The sequence below is a fragment of the Gadus chalcogrammus genome, chromosome 11 (assembly GCF_026213295.1).
Source record: "Gadus chalcogrammus isolate NIFS_2021 chromosome 11, NIFS_Gcha_1.0, whole genome shotgun sequence".
In the NCBI taxonomy this organism is placed as follows: Eukaryota; Metazoa; Chordata; class Actinopteri; order Gadiformes; family Gadidae; genus Gadus; species Gadus chalcogrammus.
In genome coordinates, this window is record NC_079422.1 from 17,262,838 (window position 1) to 17,283,761 (window position 20,924).

General features: G+C 47.7%; 1 protein-coding gene across 1 annotated transcript in view; it reads right to left on the reverse strand.

Annotated features, from left to right (window-relative positions):
- Positions 1-89: 89 nt before the first annotated feature.
- snrka (SNF related kinase a) overlaps positions 90-20,924 on the reverse strand; it is a 47,917-nt gene continuing 27,082 nt past the window's right edge. Inside the window, exons 4-9 of the mRNA XM_056603075.1 lie at positions 18,100-18,312; positions 13,236-13,373; positions 8,393-8,570; positions 7,844-7,932; positions 4,876-5,366; positions 90-4,839 (exon numbers count right to left, since the gene is read on the reverse strand). Coding sequence (XP_056459050.1) covers positions 4,130-4,839; positions 4,876-5,366; positions 7,844-7,932; positions 8,393-8,570; positions 13,236-13,373; positions 18,100-18,312 — 1,819 coding nt within the window. The 3' untranslated portion in view covers positions 90-4,129. The remainder of the gene's footprint in view (positions 4,840-4,875; positions 5,367-7,843; positions 7,933-8,392; positions 8,571-13,235; positions 13,374-18,099; positions 18,313-20,924) is intronic.

Here is a 20,924-nt window from a genome sequence, read left to right on the forward strand (position 1 = left end):
CTTTCCCGTGTGTGTGTGTGTGTGTGTGTGTGTGTGTGTGTGTGTGTGTGTGTGTGTGTGTGGTTAGGAGTAATTGGAGGTGGGCTGATGGCATGAGATTGACATGTGAGCGTGCCGTGTTCGGTGAAGGAGGTCAGCCTCTCTGGTTTCAGGTAGCTCGTGGATCACCGCAGACCTCCTGTCAGCACGGCGGGCAGGGTGAACGTGGGTCCCTGCCTGGGACAGACCCCCTGCCACCAGGGTAGATGGAAGCAGGGTCGATGCAAAGGTCACCATGTCAAGAAAGACGGACATTCGGAGTGAGGCTTGATTTCACACATGCACCATTTTAGGAAGTAAAGGGTCAAGTTGTTATATAATTTAATTTTGTTAATGAGCAAACTCTAAAGACAATTCCTGATGGTCATAAATACATCTAGAGCTAAACCTGAGGGAGCTGTGGGCAATTATTTCTGTAAAATAAATAGAATAATTACTTATAATATTCGAGCAGCTATGTGTAAATCCAAAGCTCTGCAAAACTAACTTCATTCTGTGAGAGCTTTTTGACAGTGAAGCAGGCGTTCAAAGATTTCTCATCCCACTGGCCAAAAAGACAACCGGATAACAAATCAGGGTTAGTTTTGTAGCTACCAATTAGGAAAATGTGGTTGCCTTCCTCTGCCTGACTGCGCTAGTCTACACAGGCATTGTTGGTTCATTTTTTCTGTTAGGGGAGTTTCCTCCAAATCTTGTCTACTGCTCCTTTGATGTTAGGATATTGTAATAACTAAAATTGTAAGAATGTCACTAACTATGCCTACCAAATGTCACAAATCACGATGCATCCACTTTCTCGACTGCTGCAAAGAAAAAGGCGACACATGATATTATGAGAGAGCTTTCCACATTTTATTTTGAAGATTACCATAGCTATATGTAACGTTTGACAACAGGTATCCACTACAGAATAATACACTGAAGAATTCTGTCTTTTCAATTTTTTTCTTGTAATCTTTAGCTTTCCGTTTTTAGATAGCAAAGTGATGTTTTGGTCCAGTTCCATTACTTCTGTGGGTGAATCCGAACCGGCCCTCTCCAGCCTCCTCCACTACTATGTGTTCTGGGGGAGAGGGGGGAGGGGGGAGGGGGGGGTAGCGATGATGGCAAACATTGAAACACATGCACATGTCATTTAACTGGAAACAGCTTGAGAAGGACGATGCTCAAGACAATCAACGTTATGGATAGAATCCTGTCCTTGTTTCTGTTTTGCCTTTTTTTCTGCTTTAGTTTTTCTTCTCCTCACCCGTGGTTTTTGTTTTTTTCTCCACTTCTCCGGCGACACCCATAGTACTATTTAGAATAAGGCTATATATGACTGTACAGCTAATGCAGCCCAAGGCCCACGCTGCTGTTTCTAGATAAAAGAGCACCAAATGTACAATTCTATTTACAAAACGTTTTTCCTTGTTTCGCCAACTCATAAAAACAGAAACAACCAAAAACTTTTATAAGATAGCTTTCTCACTTTCTTTATCTTCTCAATCCGCTGTGGCCACTTAAGAGGCGGCGCGGGTTTGAAATATACAATAAAAAAAACGAAAGGAAAGTAAATGTCCATGTACATATAGCTGCAACGTACTGTATAGCTTATTGCCAATGCCCTTAAAAGGATATTCCCATATTCCCTGCCCCAGGTTCGCTCTGCCTATGATTTGTTCTGTCAATCATTCGAAGGCCCTTCTTTCAAAGCGGTGTTTCCTATGAGCTTCTATAATAGAGGAGGTGTTTTTTTTGTTAATCAAATTCTTTTAATGAGATTATCAGGGGGGGGGGGGGGGGGGGGGGGACACGTGCACGGCATCACGCACGTGCACACACTCACACACGTTAATAAATGTTACGCAGATAGGCATCGACTGACCAACGGACCAAGATAAACACAGTATTTTTCAAACAGCAGATATATATATCGCTCAGAAGTCCCAAGTTGAAAAATAAACCTTTGTATTCAACATATATACATCATCAACAGAAGGAAAAGTTTAAAACCAATTCGACGCTTGTCTCAAGTCTGGTCAGCATCGCAACACAAAGTTGTACACAACTTGTACACACAAAACCGTAAACCGGTTTCAACGCGCATCGCAACGGGCTCAAGTCTAATACAATTATTTACTTACGGCTGTAATAAGTCAAAAGATGAACCTATTGGTATTCATATCGTTTATTTCCATGGGAATCTTTTTTCTTTAAAGGGGGCAACGATTTTCACCTAACGTTAATCACAGTTAAGTCAAATCAACTTAACGGTGGATAAACCGGCAATCCCTCACCACCGCTCAAATACTTTGTACATCTCGGGCGGCGAATAGAAAAGAAAATACTACAAAAACGCCTAAAATTACACAATTCAGAAGCGCTGAATAAAACTGTCAACCCCTGAAGATGGTACAGAGACGTTGCCCTCTGTGAATCACGTCGGGCACCGTGTCTGTAATCATGACAACAGTTTAATGTGCTACAGTATCCTGCCATAGTGAGCAGGATTCAAAATGCACCCTGAAGGATGAAGCATACATTCCCTTTCGCCATCTGGCGCTCAAAGTGTGTGTCGTCTTGAAAGCAGCACTTAGGGTCCCCACTGCAAGGGGGTTTGGGGGGCAAAAGGAGAATTGACTTCACTATGGGGGGTTGTGTGTTTCAGTTTGTTTTAAGAAAACACAATCAACGTTTAATTCTGTACAGTTTAAAAACCAAAACCAGAGACAAAAACGCGAGTACATAAAACGGATTGTCAGTGCACCATGGGAGATAAAAAGCTATAAAAAAAAAGGTGTCAACTAAAGCTGTCCAGTTAAAAAAACCGACAAGGAACAGAACACATCACGCAAACTCATAGCCGTCCTTGACATCGTGACGTGTCGACTCGAAACAAAACAGTTGACGCCTGAAGACCTTTGGCTTGGTGTTTTTTTTCCGACAAGGCCATATTCCGAACAATGGCTGATTTTCGTAAGGATATAACCAGTTAACAGTAGTATACCTATGGGCATCCAAATGTCCAAATGTAAGAAGGAAACGTCTGAGAAACAACAGGTGGAGAAAAACGACACAAACCTCTCCATTTATAACTACACAACAGCTGGCCTCAGGACAGAGGTGGGTTTCTTGGTAAGAGCTCGTCTTAATAGGGACGTGTCCGACCGCCAAACCACGGCTAGGGAAACCTTTCCAAAACAGTGCTTGCCCTTAAAAAAACACATCCAAATCCAGAACCTTGTGAAATGAAACCCCAAAAGACACTGTACAATACAAAGTCGCCCGTAAGCGATGGAACAAAATGCACGAAAGCCGACTTAAAGGTCCAATGACATGCCACCAGGTGTGGGTTGATTAGCCGTTACAAGACCGTCACACATCTAGGTGGACACGCCCACCTGTGATGTCATAAGGGAAAGATATCGAAAACGGCTTGTAACGGCTAATGAACCCACACCTGGTGGCATATCATGGGACCCTTTAAATCAAACACCGTAAAAAAACTATTTATGAAAAATAAAAACCTTGCGTGAAAACACACACACAAACATTAAAAACACAGTCCGGGCAACACACACATCTCGTATGTACGCAATCGCACACACATAGATCCATACCCATTAGGGAAAGCCGTAAGATGGAAAAAGTCAAAGCAACAATGAGGTAAAGCGATGCTGAGAGACTAGCGAGGACGAGACCGGAAGGCAGGCTGTGATGTCGCTAAGGAATGAGGAACTTTTTAGTCGTGTGACTGCTACGGCCAGAAAACCGATGATGCAAGGTTGTTGTTGTTGTTTGGGGGGGGGGGCACTAGCACACATATTCTCTTGAGTATTTTTTCCGAAAAAATAAATCAATCGTATATGGAGACCACGGGAGGGTAACTCTGCAATGTTCTGGAATGGGACGTGTAAAAATAGCTTTTAGTTTAGGGGGGGGGGGGGGCTGAGGTCGATACAAAAGAACATAACAAAGAGCAATACCAGAGAGTGGAGCAACATGGAGCCGATGGGGTATTTGGTTGGACCAGGGGCCTGTTGGAGGACTGTGTTACTGATAGTGAGGCAGGACGGGACGGGAGGGGGGGGTGGGGGGGTGTTTGTTTTTAGATGACCTGGCAGCAGCTGGGCGGAGCCACGGTCGTACACAGCAGACCGTCCCGGGACCCCCGCTGGATGTTGACCGAGATGGTCTTCTCACACAGAGGTAGTTGGAGCACGCCGTTCTTCAGGCCGTGGCGGTCCCGGGCCCCGCCGCCGCCCGCCGCCGTCTTGCGCTGGGCGTGCGTGGCCCGGGGGGGCGGTGGCCCCCCCGTGGGCAGCGTGATGGTGTCCAGGCTGCCGTTGGAGCCCACGCACATCTTCCAGCTCGACTTCTCCGGGAGCTTCCCGGCGCCGCCGCCGCCGCCGCCGCCGCCCCGGGGGTCTATGATGTAGCGGCCGCCGCCCCCGCCCCGTCCCGTGCGCGCCCCCCCTGCCGCGCGGTGGTGCTGCAGCTGGGAGCTGAGGCACAGGCTCATCAGCTTCAGGCTCTCCACCAGCTCTGTGCTGCGGCACGCCGCGCGCGACGGCCGCGACGACCCGTTGGCCGTCGGGGGGCTGGTGGTGTTAGCGGCGGGGGCGGGCGGGGTGGTGGCTCCGCCGCCCCCGCTGTTGGTGCTGCTGCTGTTGCAGCAGCTGGAGGGGCTGCTCTGTCCTTTACCCCCTCCCCCCCCACCCCCTCCGCCGCCAGGGGGGCTCCCGGGGTCAGGACCGGACGAGCCGTTGCCTTCCGAGGGCGGCTTGCCCTGTCCCGAGCTACTCCCGCCTCCTCCTCCTCCACCTCCTCCTCCACCCTGGCCGCCCCCGCCGCCCCCGGAGCTCCCGGGGGGGCCCTCGCTGCTGTCCCGGCGGTTCCAGCTGTAGCTGAAGCCCGAGTCCTTGTCGAGCCGCCGGCGGTGGCTCTCCGAGTCGTCGTCGCTCGTCTCCGAGCTGGAGCACGACGAGCCGCGCCCCTGGCTCTTGCGGCGGTGGTAGCGCTTGTGGGTGGAGCCCGGCGGCGACGAGGCCGTGGGGGAGGTGGCGGCGGCGGCCGTGGCGGCGGCAGCCGTGGAGGTGGAGGTGACGGCGGCGGCGGCGGCGGTGGAGGCCAGGTGCATCTTGAGCCGGCTGAGCTTGGGCGGCAGGCCCTCGTCCGTGTCGTCGCCGGACTCGCCCTCCTCCTCGAAGATCTGGTTGAGCACGGGCGCACTCTTGCGGGACGTGAGGCGGTTGGTGATGGAGGGGGGCTTGCGGCGCAGGACCACCTGCGCGGCCTGGGGGGCGGAGTCGGCCTCGTCCTCCTCCTCCTCGTCTTCCTCCACTCTGTGGGCGTGGGGTCAGATTGTTGGTTTAGTGGACGGTTCACTCAGTTCACCATTCCATACACGATATTGGATTCACGGTTTGATATTATAACGATGTTTGGAACCAAAGTCGGATGAAGAAAATCTACGACAAAAAACAAAAAATAAATAATAATAATATTGTCGTTTATTTTGAAGACACATGATATGCAAAAAATGCCATTCGCCATACATTTCAATTTCTTATGAAATTGTGTACAAGATGTGTTATATTAACATGGTACAGACTAATCATCTTGTCATAAATGGCAATAAACAAAAAGTTGTTCTTAGATTATTTATTTTTAAGGGCAACTTATGCCCATAAATAAAGTATTAAAAAAAAAAAGAAAAAAGCACAAATAAAAAAACGTCTCAGCGGTGCATTTCGTCTGGTTTCATTATCGAAATATGGTCGTCGTCCCCCTATAGTTTAGTGCGTTTCTCTTAAGTGTGTATTCACGAGGTGCGACGCACTCGCTGGCGTTGTTAACAGATGCCCCCCCCCCCCCCCCCGTTCATCAATAATGAGGACTTCAGAGCCAACATCAATAATGCAACGCGTACATAGTGGAGTACTACGCCGTCAATAATTCACACGCACAATACTTTGACAGAGTTAATACGGCTCGTAAATCAGCCAGGCTGAGACGTCTGCGCTCAAGGTCGGCTCGGCGCTGTCTGCCAGGGGGAGGAGGGTAGGAGCGGCGCGTTGCCTAAAGGCAGAATACTACAAAATAGAAGCCCAGGGCTGACACCTCTGTGTGTCTGTCTCTCTCTCTATGTCTGTCTCTCTCTCTATGTGTGTCTCTCTCTCTAAGTGTGTGTGTCTCTCTCTCTATGTGTGTGTCTCTCTCTCTCTATGTGTGTGTCTCTGTGTGTGTTTGTGCGTGTCTCTCTCTCTATGTGTGTGTCTGTGTGTGTCTCTCCGTCTGTGTGTGTCTCTCTCTATGTGTGTGTTTGTGTGCGTCTCTCTCTCTATGCGTTTGTCTCTCTGTCTGTGTGTGTCTCTCTGTCTGTGTGTGTCTCTCTCTATGTGTGTGTCTGTGTGTGTCTGTGTTTGACTCTCTATGGGCCCTATTTTAACGGTCTGAAACGCAAGTGAGAAGCGCCAAGCGCAAGTAGCTTTGTGGGCGGTTCTACGGCGATGTCGCTAGTTTACCGGCGTGAAAAATGACTCTTGCGCCCGGCGCATATCTAAAAATGGTTGGTCCGAAGTAGCCTAATTACCCGTAGGTGTGGTTTGGGCGTAACATGCAACAAACCAATGAGAGTGCCAGCTCCCATCCCGTTTAAGAGCCATGAGCGCATTTGAATCTGACAAGTTGATATTTTGACAGCGCGTCTGCAGTCTCCGATGAGACAGATGCACATGAATTTCAAACTGCAAATGGATCAGTTTATGGCCAAATAATATGGCCTATTTCACACATGGAATAAGGTTTTCTTCCACAACTTCAGGAATACTGAGTCCTCAAAAAAAATTTGGCAAAGAAAACTTATATGATGTAACATATGATATGCGGTAACTGTCGTTCTATTTAATGATAGACGCAATACATTATAAACAGTGTTTCTTTTCAGTATTGTATGCATTATCGATATCGACTTGTGTTCCTAATATGCATGTGTCCCCACATTAATATACATTGCCATGGACTGTTTATGCGTTACGTGTTTAGTTTGCGTGCGTTTTAAACGGATGGACACACACACGCGGGCCAGCGCGTGTGTGTGTTACACATACTCACACGCGCGCCCGCATTCATTCATTCTTTTACTCGCGGTAAAACAATGTTTTCTCACAATCAAATACTCATCAATCCTAAAAGTTATGGGCATGTACACGATGTCTGTGTCAAGAAAATATGTGTTTGCCGTACGGGCTTTGCAGATGCATTGATTTAAAAGTACAACTTATTACTGCTGTATCAGATGTTCTTTCCGAAATAATTTACAAAGAATGTGTGGCTAGGTAGATGAGTGAAGCAAAGTGTATGCGCAAGGTGCACAAGTAACATTATGCATGCGCACTTAAAATAGCATCTGAACAACGCGCCACTGACTTTAAACCAGGTATTTCCTGGTTTGTGGCGCAAGTGGTTTTTGAAACGTCAAAATAGCACCAGGGAACGTTTGCGCCAGAACACGCCTCCTCCATTCGCCGAGCCGCCCCTTGGGGCGCAAGATCATTCCCTACCCAACCGACGCATGGCGCTGGAGGGAAAAGAACGCTCTGCGCCAGATGCAAACTAGCAACGACACATGCGCCAGTGATTAAGTCAATTGCGCCGGATGCAAGATAGGGCCCATAGTGTGTCTCTCCGTCTGTGTGTGTCTCTCTGTCTGTGTTTGTCTCCCTCTATGTGTGTGTTTGTGTCTCTATGTCTGTCTCTCTCTACGTGTCTGTCTGTCTGTTTAATGCAGGAGCCACAGGTAGAAACGGTGGAATGGTACCTGAACAGGCAGGTTCTCTGCTTGGGAGCCGGCACGGCGGGGGCCCGGTGGGACCCGGGACCAGAGGAGGGGGGGACTGCACACGCACCCTGGGGGGGGGGGGGGGGAAGAGAGAGAGAGAGAGAGAGAGAGAGAGAGAGAGAGAGAGAGAGAGAGAGAGAGAGAGAGAGAGAGAGAGAGAGAGAGAGAGAGAGAGAGAGAGAGAGAGAGAGAGAGAGAGAGAGAGAGAGAGAGAGAGAGAGAGAGAGAGAGAGAGAGAGAGAGAGAGACAGGAGGGAGACACAGAAACAGACAGACAGAGAGAAAGAACACAAGAGAATAAAGGTTTTAGCCGTTTGCAATTCTGCTTTTTTTTTCAGAATTCAGAACTTTTCCCCCAGCAATGGGATCCTGGCGTCTCATCCTAAACCCCCCCCCCCCCCCTGTGTTCCAGCCCCCTCCCCCCTGTGTTCCAGCCCCCTCCCCCTCCCTTCGACGGCTGCTACATCATAGACCCCCTCCTGAGCCCCCTGATGCCAGTGACCCCCGGGGGGGGGGGGGGGGGGTTACCTGCGGCGAGTCGGTGAGGTCCTCCCGGCGACCCAGCTCCAGGGGTTTGGAGGCGCGGTGGCCGTTCAGCAGGTTCTCGGCGCTGCGGGCCGGGGATTGGGGGCCGCCGGCCATGGAGGCGGTGGCCAGGCTGTCCTCGATGTCCTGGTGCATGTCCACGCGGCTCGGCCACGACTGCCTGCGCAGCAGAACCGGCCAACAGAACAGTGGGTTTAGTTTGGGAATGTTACATGGATTGACTGGGTACCGTTCTGCCGGCGATTTGATGTCGCCCTGCGGTAGGGTCTGGAGAAGAGCAATACATTTCTTTCTGCCTCCGATATGTTTTTAGCGGGAGCCAATCACCAGCTGGCTTTTCCCCCTGGCGCGCTATTGGCTGGTTTAACACAATGACGACAGGGAAGCGACGGAAAGCGGCCAATCGCATACAGAGTAGTTTGAACTAAGTCGTTGGTCACGCCTCTTGTGCTGAAGAACATGACAGCAGCCTCCCCAGACCAACGGGCAATCTACGATGGAGCTTGGCCTGGCAGCCAGGCTAGTCAATTGATAGATGGTTCCGTCAAATAATGTTTTTTTGTATATATTGACGATTCTGGCTTCGAAATATCTCAAGACGTTTGATTTTAAAAGCCAAGTGGATCTGTCCCTATCCTGTTCATCTTGTCTTATCCTTCCATTTAGACATCTCTCTTCATGTGATGTTACTCTATGAGGAGAGGACGGATAGTGTGTGTGTGTGTGTGTGTGTGTGTGTGTGTGTGTGTGTGTGTGTGTGTGTGTGTGTGTGTGTGTGTGTGTGTGTGTGTGTGTGTGTGTGTGTGTGTGTGTGTGTGTGTGTGTGTGTGTGTGTGTGTGTGTGTGTACGCGTGTGTGCACGTGTGTGTACGTGTCATGTGCGTGCGTGTGCGCTTTCAGACTGGATCCTTCCTCTATGTAAAGCTCTAGTGACAGAGACCCATCTCCAGTAGTGCCGGAGCCGGTTATCCAGGGACAGTGTGCCAGCGATACAATGCCTCCACACATCAGGTGTGGCGGGACAACAAAGAGTCAAAGCCTGTTAGTGTATTCTAGACAGGCGGTCGTGTCAGTCGGCGTGAGAGCTGAACACCGCGACGACTCCGCTACACTGCTGCTGTTGTACTGGCAGCGGGGAGGCTGTGAACCGAAACCGAGGGATACTTATAACTAGGGCTGGGTATTGCCAGCTACCTCACAATTCAATTTGATGCTTTAGGTCTTGATTCGATTCGATATTGATCCAATTGCTTCGATATCGATTCAATAATACGTGCAGATGACAAAAATACCTAATTATTATTTAGAATTAACCATTTCAAAATGAATTAACCATTTCATTGGGCTTTAAAAGGGGAATACACCATTGTATAGTATTGTTCCTGAGCTAAACTTGCAGCATAAAAGTAATAATCATGACATGGATAAATGTAAAAGGGCATGTATATTTAGGCAAACTCGCTTCTTTTTTTTATGGAAATAAATCGATTTAACAAGAAATCTGAATCTAAATCGAAACGAGAGCAAATAAATTGCAGTGCATTGTTGAATCGATATTTTTACCCAGCCCTACTTATAACTATGATGCACTTCCTTTCTGCGAATGTCAATGGATGGAACGGTGCTGGTCACGCTCCACACTTCTTGATTGTGCTGTGGTGCGTGCATTATGAGCCTATGACCCTATGACTATGAAAAATAAATCACACTTCCACTTTGACAGTGACTCATCTCCTGGGAACTAGCGTCAAACACCAAACACAGGAAACCCCCGCGTTACCACTCTTGTTTACCGTACCCAAATGGCACCGAGGCGGATGAAAACACACAAAAAGCGGGAAAAATAAAAGAACGACAACAAATATTTGCTGAGATGCGTGTGGATGGTGTGAGTGGAGCTTCTAGTGTGGATGACGCAGCTCAGCACACAGCCTTGTGGGAGCCCTCTGTTGACACGGAAGATCTCCAAACAAACAGCAGGGCCCAGCCCATTGGTCCCCTGGCACCGCCGCGGCCGCCGCTAACGTCATATGGCCCAATTAGGCTTGTGCTAGGCATCACTGCTAGAAGGGATGGGCGTGAGGAATCGATTGCTCGAGTACTCCTCGTTACAAATGAACTTGGTTGGTGGACAGGCAAACTCGAGTTTGCATATAGACACACAGACAAGTTTTATGAGGCAAATGTATAAATTTTCTGTGTGGCGCCACTGGTGCGTGCCGCGTGCACAAAGCAAATGAAATGCATCACATTTCTGGGTGGCCCGTGCCGTGTGCACAACGCCAGAATTCAAAAAGTGAAGAGATGGCGGGTAAAGCGAAGCGCAGCGAAGCGAAGTATTGGAATACTTTACAGAAATAGGAGATCGTAAGGTGAAATGTAAAATATGCCAAGCGAAATTGAGCTACCACAGTACTACAAGTACTATGCGGCAACATATGCTCCTGAAACACAACGGTGAGTTCGGGAAAGCAGACCCACAGCAACCAAGTGTGTCTTGTTTCGTTGTTTTTTTTTAAACCAGGCCTTTGTTCGACGTGATTTAAATGTGGGACGCATATTTATTTTTGTAAGGAAAATGTGTTTTGAACGTTTGCAAAAATAAATAATGAATACTCTGATAACTGACTGTTTTCATTGAGAATAAGCATTACATGTTTGGTTGGTAATATTGCCGTTCATCATTAGGCCTATTCCTGCTGCAGATGCGTTGCATTCTAAAAATAGATTTGATTAAACGAGGACTCGATTGATCCTCGAGGAATTCATTCGATGACTCGAGTTTGGAATTTACTACTCGTGCCCATCCCTAACTGCTAGGCTAGGTGAGTGTGCACGTCTGTCGTCCCGGGACGCCTTCCCGCCCTTGCCGCCTCGTGTGTGGTGTGTTGTTCATAAGGCACTCGCGGTTTCATTCTTCCAAGAGAGCTTGAGTTCACTTAATGCCTTCATCAGTTTTGGCTGTGTAAGACAGCCAAAATGTTTAATAACCTATTTATATATTTCAAATAAGTATTTTCTGGCCCATCACGGGCCAGAAAATACTTCTTTGAAATATATAAATAGGTTATTAAACATTTTTGTATTACTTATTAAGCTAATGCCAAGTAGCAACGATGCCTAGTAGCTGGTCTGTCAAGGGCATTTTAAGCCTGTAAGGATGTGACAAACATGTGAAATGCACAGGATTCTTCTCGTGTGAACGATGAAAATGTGCGTGCTCGCTGATTAAAGTCCTGATTAAATCTCCTGAAATTCACCGAGCCATCTGCTTATGACACCGTGTCTTGTAGGGCATGTGACTCTCTCGGTATCTCACGATTTGACTTTTGGGGTCACGATTCGATAAAAATAAACTATTTCAGGAAATGATCGGTTCGAATTTCCTGATCTACTCTAGCGATGTAGCAATTGATGACATAAAAGCAGAGTAAAGTATGCATACAATTATGGAAAGTATGTATACGATTAAATATTATAAGATTATAATGCAAAAGTTATTTATACTGATTGCAGTAATGTCACTCAAGCAGGAAACGTATGAAAAAGTCAGATTACTATGATACATCCTGTGGAATGTGTCATACGAAGGCCGAAACTCTTACGCTATGACTAATAAGTTCCTCTTCCGGTCATATTTCTATGCAGTCCCCCTTTTATTTCGCTTTAATTGCCACAGAGACGCACGGCAGTGGAGAAGGGAGGCACTGAGAAACCTGCATTGTCTATACGCGTTTTTGTGCGTGTTGCTCGTCTGTCTGTTCACTGCACACATTCTCTCCACCATCCCTGTTTGGCCCCGGGGAAAGGAGCAGGACATATTTGTGTCAACACGTTGAACAAACAACTCTTCCCACGATTGTGTTTGTCTTTGTCCTCTGGGCTGTTCTGTCCTACCCCAACTGTGCACTGCAATGGTAATTGGTTTATCCATAACTCCGCTCATTTCCACCCCTTTTGGTTTTTTAATAAGGGCAACTGAATAAAAACTGTAGAGATTGTGTCCCCGTGTAAACCCGAGGTCCAGCGGCGGTATTAAGGTCTGAGGAGTTGACGTCTTCAAGGGCTGGCTCAGCGGTCATCATGATGACGACGGAGGCCAACTATGTTGTGCTCAACCCACCGTGATTCCCTTGGACCCTCTGAGACCACTGTAATTTATATAAAATCGGAGTCTCTTCTCTTTTATTAATACGCGCAGTCTGAAGCAGCCTTAAAAGGTAAAGAAGTCTGCGCAGAAAAACGACATTCTCTCTATTTAGTTATATTTGTTGAGTCTGTGCCAGCACACACTTTAAATGACTTTACCAGGCCATGCACTGGACTCGGCTGAACAAGGCCTTCAAGCACATCAGAATTCAGCTGCGTCCATGAGAGAGTATACAAGTATATGTGTGTGTGTGTTTGTACACATGTTTCGGTGTGTGTGTGCGCATGTTTCGGTGTGTGTGTGTATGACATGTTTCGGTGTATTTTTGTGCGTTTGCGCGTGTGCGTTTGTGAGTGGTGGTGTGACCTTCTGTCTATGTGCATGACTGCGTATATGTGTGCGTGTGTGTGTGTGGGTATGATTGTGTGTGTGAGTGCGTGTGTGTGTGTGTGTGTGGGTGGGTGTGAGTGTGTGTGTGTGTGAGTGCGGATGTGAATGTGTGTGTGTCTATGTGAGCGCGGATGTACTTGTGTGCGGATGTGCGTGTGAGTGTGGATGTGCTTGTGTGCGGATGTGCGTGTGTGTGTGAGTGCAGATGTGCGTGTGTGTGTCTGAGTGCGGATGTGCGTGTGTGCGTGCGCGTGTGCGTGCGTGTGCGGATGTGCGTGTGTGTACCTGAACTGGGCCTTGTTGGCGTTGCTGGGGCTGGAGGAGCGCGTCTGCACCTCCTTCTCCTGCTTCTCCCTGAGGGTGCGCTCGGCCAGCAGGTAGTAGGTGGCCGTGATGTGGTTGTACTTGTTGGTCTCCAGGGCCCTGTGAGACAGAGACACAGACACACACACACACACACACACACACTCAATACGGAGCACTTGTGGGTCCGTGCGATGCGAGTTAGTCAGTCACTGAATGAGTCAGTCTGTAATTTTGTGTGCGTGTGTGCTCGCATGTGTGAGGGAGTGAGTGAGAATGTGCATGTTTGCATCTATGTTTGCATGTATGTATGCATGTATGTATGCATGTATGCATGTATGTATGTATGTATGTATGTATGTATGTATGTATGTATGTATGTATGTATGTATGTATGTATGCATGTATGCATGTATGTATGTATGCATGTATGCATGTATGTATGTATGTATGTATATGACTAAGTCTGTGCATGTATATATGTGTGCATGTATGTATGCATGCATGCATGTCTGTGAGTGAGATGAGTGAGCCAGTGTACGTTTGTCTGTCTGTGTCTGTGCACGAGTGCGTAAGTAAGCGTGTGAACAGGACGTTGCATCCCCCGGTCACACGCTCGTGGTCTCAGAGCTCCCAGAGGGAGGGCCGCTGTGATGTGGTGACTGGCTGCTGCTGCGTGTGTCATTCACGGGCCGCTTGCGTCAAACAGCCACCACATCTACCACCACATCTACTGACACCCGGCGCCACTGATGCAGCAAGGCACCGGTTCTACAACAACCAGAGAGCCCAACATCTATTGACGACACCCCCCTAAACCTAGCCACCCCCAAAAGACAAGAGAAACCATATATTAAAGACATCTCAAAAAGGAACGCAGAGTGGGGGGGAAAAAATAATTGTCCATGGTGATGGTAAACTGACATCGTGCCTACAATAACCTGCACGGCTGCTGTCTGTGGGTGAAAGGGGTGGGCAGGGGAGGCAGGCTGCATTGTGACACGTGGATTTACTGTACATCTGGGTGGCCGAGGAGTAGGGGTTTTCTCAGACCTCCAGGCTCACACTGGATTGCAGAGACGAACTGAGACGATGGCAATATTAGAGGCGGACAAGGTCGGTGTTATCTTGGCCGGAGCGAGAGAGAGTGAGATAGCCCGGGTTGCCGGCTTAATTGTATCAAGACTTAAACTGAATTTCTTTTGTGACTAATAACGATATGAATACTAATAAGTAACGCAACTGCACATCATCATAGTCCACGTGGTTGTGTGTGTGCAAAGAAATTAATAATCTATGCATAAATAAAGGGGAGGAAAAAAAGGGAGAGTAGTGCTTGCAACAAGTCGCCTAAAAACGTATAAATTACTACGTGTCTGATGAAGCACATTAGCTCGTTCCCACATTCACATTACTTCATTTGCAGTATTATACTGCCTGTTTGGACGAAATGATTAGCCTTAGAGGAACAAATTACACATCGCCACCGTATCCAAGCAACGCATTTGATTCAATCTGCTACTTCTCTGTTTAAATTCCAACGGCCATATTCCTACAGCAACGCGCTCCACGAGACCTATGGATCCATACCATTCTCCTAACGCATCCTAGCATGTCAACATGTGTTGGCTCCATTAAAAAACAATGAAATAATGCATCAGCACTATATCACGGAAGAGATATAACACCTAACACGACATAATTTATTATTCTATACAAATGGTAAAAGCGAGCACAATCCCTCCATCGTCTCCATATCATAATAAAGAGCCACATCCTAATACAGAAGCATATACAATAAACTTGATATGATCTTGAGTGGGGAGGAACATATTACCCAGAATTCAACTGTGGCTGGCTGCACTTGGTAATATTGAGAACATTAAGTAATTGCTTTACAATATGAATAACAACATCAACAAAGGAAGAATGTACTTCCCTGGACCACCACCCGCAGCTGTGAATACATGGTGTACACATAGGGAGGATTACATCAGTTGTTCCCTTTTGTGCATTGGCAGTATCAGGGATTCTCTCTGACTGAGCTCATAACTGGAGCCCATAACTGGAGCCCGACCGACAATGGGGTTTAGAGAGAAAATGATGACTGATACAGATATTAAAAATATTGCTATATTGGCCGTTATTCAATATATTATGAGGCTTCCTGGGGGTGTGGCATCTCCTTGGGATTTGCTGTTCACCCTCCAGCTATGCTTCGGGCCACATTGACATCAAATTAAAATCATGAGCTAAAGAAACTAATTAATATTATGGGGAGGAGCTCCTAACCTTCACACAGAACATGATGTAAAACGGTTGGTTTTGGGAGTATGTACTTGGATGTGCTCAGTCAAATCATTTAGAGGTTCAACCAACACACAACCAATATATATCACATATCTGTGATATATACGTATATATATCGGCCGATATAATCTTACAACAGATATATAGGCTGGGTTCTACTCGCAACATTGTCTTGGAAAAAACTCTACTTCAAAAATATAAATATAGGACCCAATTCTAAAAAGTTTTTTGTACATACGATTTCTTATGCATGCACTAAAACAGTTGGCATTCTTCAAAGAATTCAATAAAATGCTTAAGCTAATTGTTTGCATGAATTTGATTCATGGATGCGCACGTATATTCTGCCAATGGAGGCCGGATCACGCTTTTGCTGATCAGAACCCGAGTGTGCCAGGTCTCCGTTCCAAGCCAATCTCACAAATTATACAAGCTGTCATTTTCAAAAGAAAAAAAACACCACCCAAGTACAGCCGCCCCTGTTCACTCGCTCCCCGAGCCACATCTATTCCAACGAGACACCGCAGAGCACACGGCCAAGAGTAACAACGCAACCGGAGGGCCCTAAATCGTCAGCGTATTGATCTGCCGTCTGCACGCTCCTCAGTCCTTAACCACTTCCATTTCGCTTGGCTGAGACAATGGAAACGCCGAAAGCACACAGGCTGTGTACAAGGGGTCCATGTCAGTTCTTACTGCCGAGGCAAACGAGAGATATGCAATGCATTTAGTGAAAGTGAACTCTACGACGATTGTCAACTTTAATTGCTGAGCCCTTAATCACAGTAACGGTGCTTTACAGGCCATCTATGGATGACACTCCCCTAACCCTAGCCCCCCCCAAAAGGCCAAGAGAAACCATAAATTAACAATGAAGAAATCACGAAAAAGGAACGCAGAGTGGGGGGGAAATAATTGCCCATGGTGATTGTAACTGCCATCTTGCCTAAAATAACCTGCCAATTCAGATTCAGTGTGAAGCATAGTTCCTTCTATCGCAAGAGGATGAGGATACACCCGCAACACACAACCCCAAAACACACACACACACACACACACACCCAGGGTGTATTTTCACACCACCCTGTGAGAATACGACAAGTTCATCGACACCAACAGAAAAAACACAGAAACAAAAAATCGAAGAAACACTTTCCCTGTTCTCAATGTGTTCTGTTCCGGCTTATATTGGATATAAGGAGCCAAACTGATTTAGTCTGTCGCTCAATTGAGAGTGTGCATACAGGCACACGCTCGACACAAGATGGCACAGAAAATACACTTAGAACACAAACTGTGTTCAAAGCTCTGCCGCGTCTCAAATGTTGGTTTCCCCCTCCAGCTTCTTCTGCACCCTCGGTGCTCCCTGCAGCACGCTACAAAACAACCCGCCCAGAGGATGAAGGTACAATGAAAGCAACCACAGAGTTCTATGGGGGAACTTTTGATATCTTTTCTCTCTCGGCTTGTTCTGAGCGGTGTGTCAAACCAAAACACTTCCGCTGCGATTGCAGAGAAATGAGAGAGATATGTCCTTTGTGCGCAGGAAAAAACGGTTTGCCTGGAGGGGTTTCTGTTAACATTGTGTAGGGTGTGTAGGCTGTTGTGCCGCAGTGTAGTGCGTGACTAGAATAACACTGTTGACTGTAGCGGACTGTAGTTCTGTGCTTATAGGCGTGTGTTATAGGTTTGTGCGTATGTAGGTGTGTGTTTGCAGTTGTGTGTTTGTAGGTGTGTGCACCTGTAGTTGTGTGTGTTTGTAGGTCGGTGCGCCTGTAGGTGTGCGCTTATCGTTTTTTTGCAAAAATGTGTATTTAAGTGCGTGTCTGGCTGTGTGCGTCTGTAGGTGGTCGTCTGGCAGTGTGCGTCTGGCAGTGTGCGTCTGTAGGTGTGTGTCTGGCAGTGTGTGTCTGGCAGTGTGTGTCTGTATGTCTGGTCTGTGGGCTTGTGTCTGTAGGTGTGGTCTGTAGGTGTGGTCTGTAGGTGTGGTCTGTAGACCTGGTGTGTAGGTGTGGTCTGTAGGTGTGGTCTGTAGGTGTGGTCTGTAGGTCTAGTCTGTAGACCTGGTCTGTAGGTGTGTGTCTGTAGGTCTAGTCTGTAGACCTGGTCTTTAGGTGTGTGTCTGTAGGAGTGGTCTGTAGGTGTGGTCTGTAGGTCTAGTCTGTAGACCTGGTCTGTAGGTGTGTGTCTGTAGGTGTGGTCTGTAGGTGTGGTCTGTAGACCTGGTCTGTAGGTGTGTGTCTGTAGGTGTGGTCTGTAGGTGTGGTCTGTAGACCTGGTCTGTAGGTGTGTGTCTGTAGGTGTGTGTCTGTAGGTGTGTGTCTGTAGGTGTGGTCTGTAGGTGTGGTCTGTAGGTCTAGTCTGTAGACCTGGTCTGTAGGTGTGTGTCGGTAGGTGTGTGTCTGTAGGTGTGTGTCTGTAGGTGTGTGTCTGTAGGTGTGGTCTGTAGGTCTAGTCTGTAGACCTGGTCTGTAGGTGTGTGTCGGTAGGTGTGTGTCTGTAGGCGTGCGTCTGGCAGTGTGTCCCCTCCACTCACTCCACGATGGTCTCGCGGTCGGTGATGTCCCCCAGCACCATGCGCTGGATGATGCCGCTGTGCTCCTCCTCCGACAGGCTCTTGTGGGAGACCAGCGGCGTGTTGAACTTGGTGGCGGGGGAGGGGTCCACGCCCTGCAGCCACGCGTGGCCCTCGATCTCGTCCAGGGACGCCCTTCCCTTGGGGTCCCTCTGGAGCATGCGGTCGATCAGGCTGTGGACACAGAGGGACACGTTGAATGGACTGCATTTATTTGCTTTACTATAGAGTGGCGAAGTCACGCCCCTTCCGGTAGAGCCCATGGGACCTATGAGATCGAAAAGAATGAATGGGTTTCAAGGGAGAGAAAAAGTCATTATCTTCTGGTCCCAGTCTTTATATGCCCCGGATTACACATATGTTGTTTGTCGATAAACCTTAATGTTTAAATGATAATTGTTCATGTCAAGAGCAGAGCGATCACCATGTCTGTAGTTAGTGCAGGGGGTCGACGTACATCATTTGCGTCGAGAACAGCGAAGAGCTGTAGTTCAATTTTTTTTTTGTTTTCTTTGCATGAAAAATCGTCGGGTGCAGTTAGGGTGAGGTGCCTTGCTCAGGGACACCTCGACACTCAGCTAGCCGGGGATTCGAACTAGCAACCCCAGCAGACCCGCTCTACCTCCTGAGCTACTGCCAATCCCCGCGTTGGGGGATGAGTTACAGGGATATGGAGAGAGGGATCAGTGCGTTTAAGGTCCACACACGTCCATGAGAGTCCACATTCGGTTTGTATTGCCTTCAAAATAAAAGGGTTTTAAAAAAGATAGGATTTCAGTTAAGTTGAGCCGAGGATGTGTAATCAGTGATAGTCACAGCTCGGCTTTAGCGCCTCAAAATGACTCAGACAGAAAAAGGTTTCAAACACTCAGATCATGGTGTAATGGGATTAGGAAGGGAAGGAGATATGCGGGCTGCATTGAATGATTATTCAAAGAAAATATATAAGCTGCGGCTCCAACCATCTTAAAGCAGACCCTCTGACCCAAAATGTAAGTCTATATAGCTGGTTCATTTGTCTTGGAAGCAGCGTTTAGAATAAGATAACACTAATTTTAGTTGACACTCATTCTAGTGTTTAGACAAGACTGGATGTGAGTTGATGGTGTGGTAGTGTATGCCCATACTGAGCTCAAAAACCCATCACAGGCCATTGGCCAATATGCCTATGTATGCAAATATTGTAACCTCACCGCGAGCTGGAAGGATAGTGGTGCTTGCAATTTGAGAAGAATGCCGCAAAGCCATTATAGAACAATTTTCTGGAGGAAAAACCTTTTAAGGTACCATGCAGGCATAATTAGCCACACATGCAGGATGTCAAATCCCAAATTTATTCAGTTATTTTTGGCTGCCTGAACGGCGGCAAATTAAGTGCCAGGGCAAGAGTTGAGATAAAAACTGAAAACGGCATATTGCCTTTGAGGCATTTCTTGCTGTCTGAGTCGGGGGCCAACTTTTGCCAAGGCTCCACAAGATCAGTCCACCGTTACATAATCAGGCAATCTGGACCTGGGAACTTTGTGAGTTGAAAATATATATTTTTTAAAAGGCATTGAATTCCTGACAAACAATTGCACCAAGGGCATTATATTACGACATTCACACTATCCACGAATCACTATGGCGTGGGGACAAATAAAAACTCTAACAAACACAGTACATTTCTGCTAACAATGTTGCCCCGCCTAGGTGAATTATCTTAATCCCCCAGGAGTTAAGAGATAAACCATAGTCCATCAGTCAGTCAGTGAGTCAATCAGCCAGTCAATCCAGTCTGGTCCAGTCCAGTCAGTCATCCGGGGGATTTGAGGGAGTAGCCGGGCCGAGGCACTACCAGCATGACAGCAGCACTGGCTGGGGGGGGGGGGGTGACAAAGTCCCTCCTCAGCAGGCAGCAGCAGAACAGGCCCGTCTATCTGAGCCCTGCCGGGCCGCTGATAAGAGCTGGGCCCTGGCGTGTCCGCTCAGCTATCTAAAGGGAATGGGCTTCCACGCATTGCACTGCATTTAAATTCACTCTCCGTGCCTCTCTATTGTTATGCGTAATAATTCACATCCCACCCCCCCCCCTCCCTCCCTCAGCCCCGCTGCTTACATAGGGTTGCGTATAAGCAACCCGCCGTATTTATAGTTCAATAAGAACTGGCCCCGCATCTGTCATTTCGTGGCTTATCCTTGAGCCGCAGGAGAGTTGACGCGCAACGGTACGACAAAGAGGTCAACACACTGAGTAATGTGTGGGTGAGTTATGAGTGAGTTGTGAGTGAGGTGTGAGTGAGTGTGTGTGTGTGTGTGAGTGTATGCGCACAATTTCACACAGGGCAACAGATGCACCTTAGCATCGTACCGACACGGTTTACTGTAAGCCCGATAACAAACGCAAGAAAGATAAATTATGTGGTCTGCAAATAGTAATAATAATTATCGTTATATTTTTGCGGCGATTCCAAATAGGGCGGCAATTATCAGACTCCCAACAGTTCCGAGCGTTGCGTGGGGGTTCCAATAAACCAAAACATGAATTACCTGAAGGACAGCTCCTCAATGTACAACCATAGAGGGAGAGCGCTAGAGAGAGAGCTACCAAGTGGGAGAGAGACGAAGGGAGAGGAGAGAGAGAGAAGAGAGAGACGGAGAGAGAGAGCTACAAGGGGGGAGAGAGGAGAAGAGAGAGGAGAGAGAGGGAGAGACAGAGAGAGACGAGGGAGAGACAGTGACGAGAGAGAGACAGGGACAGAGAGAGAGAGAGAAGCGAGAGAGAGACATTGAGTGAGTTAGTGATG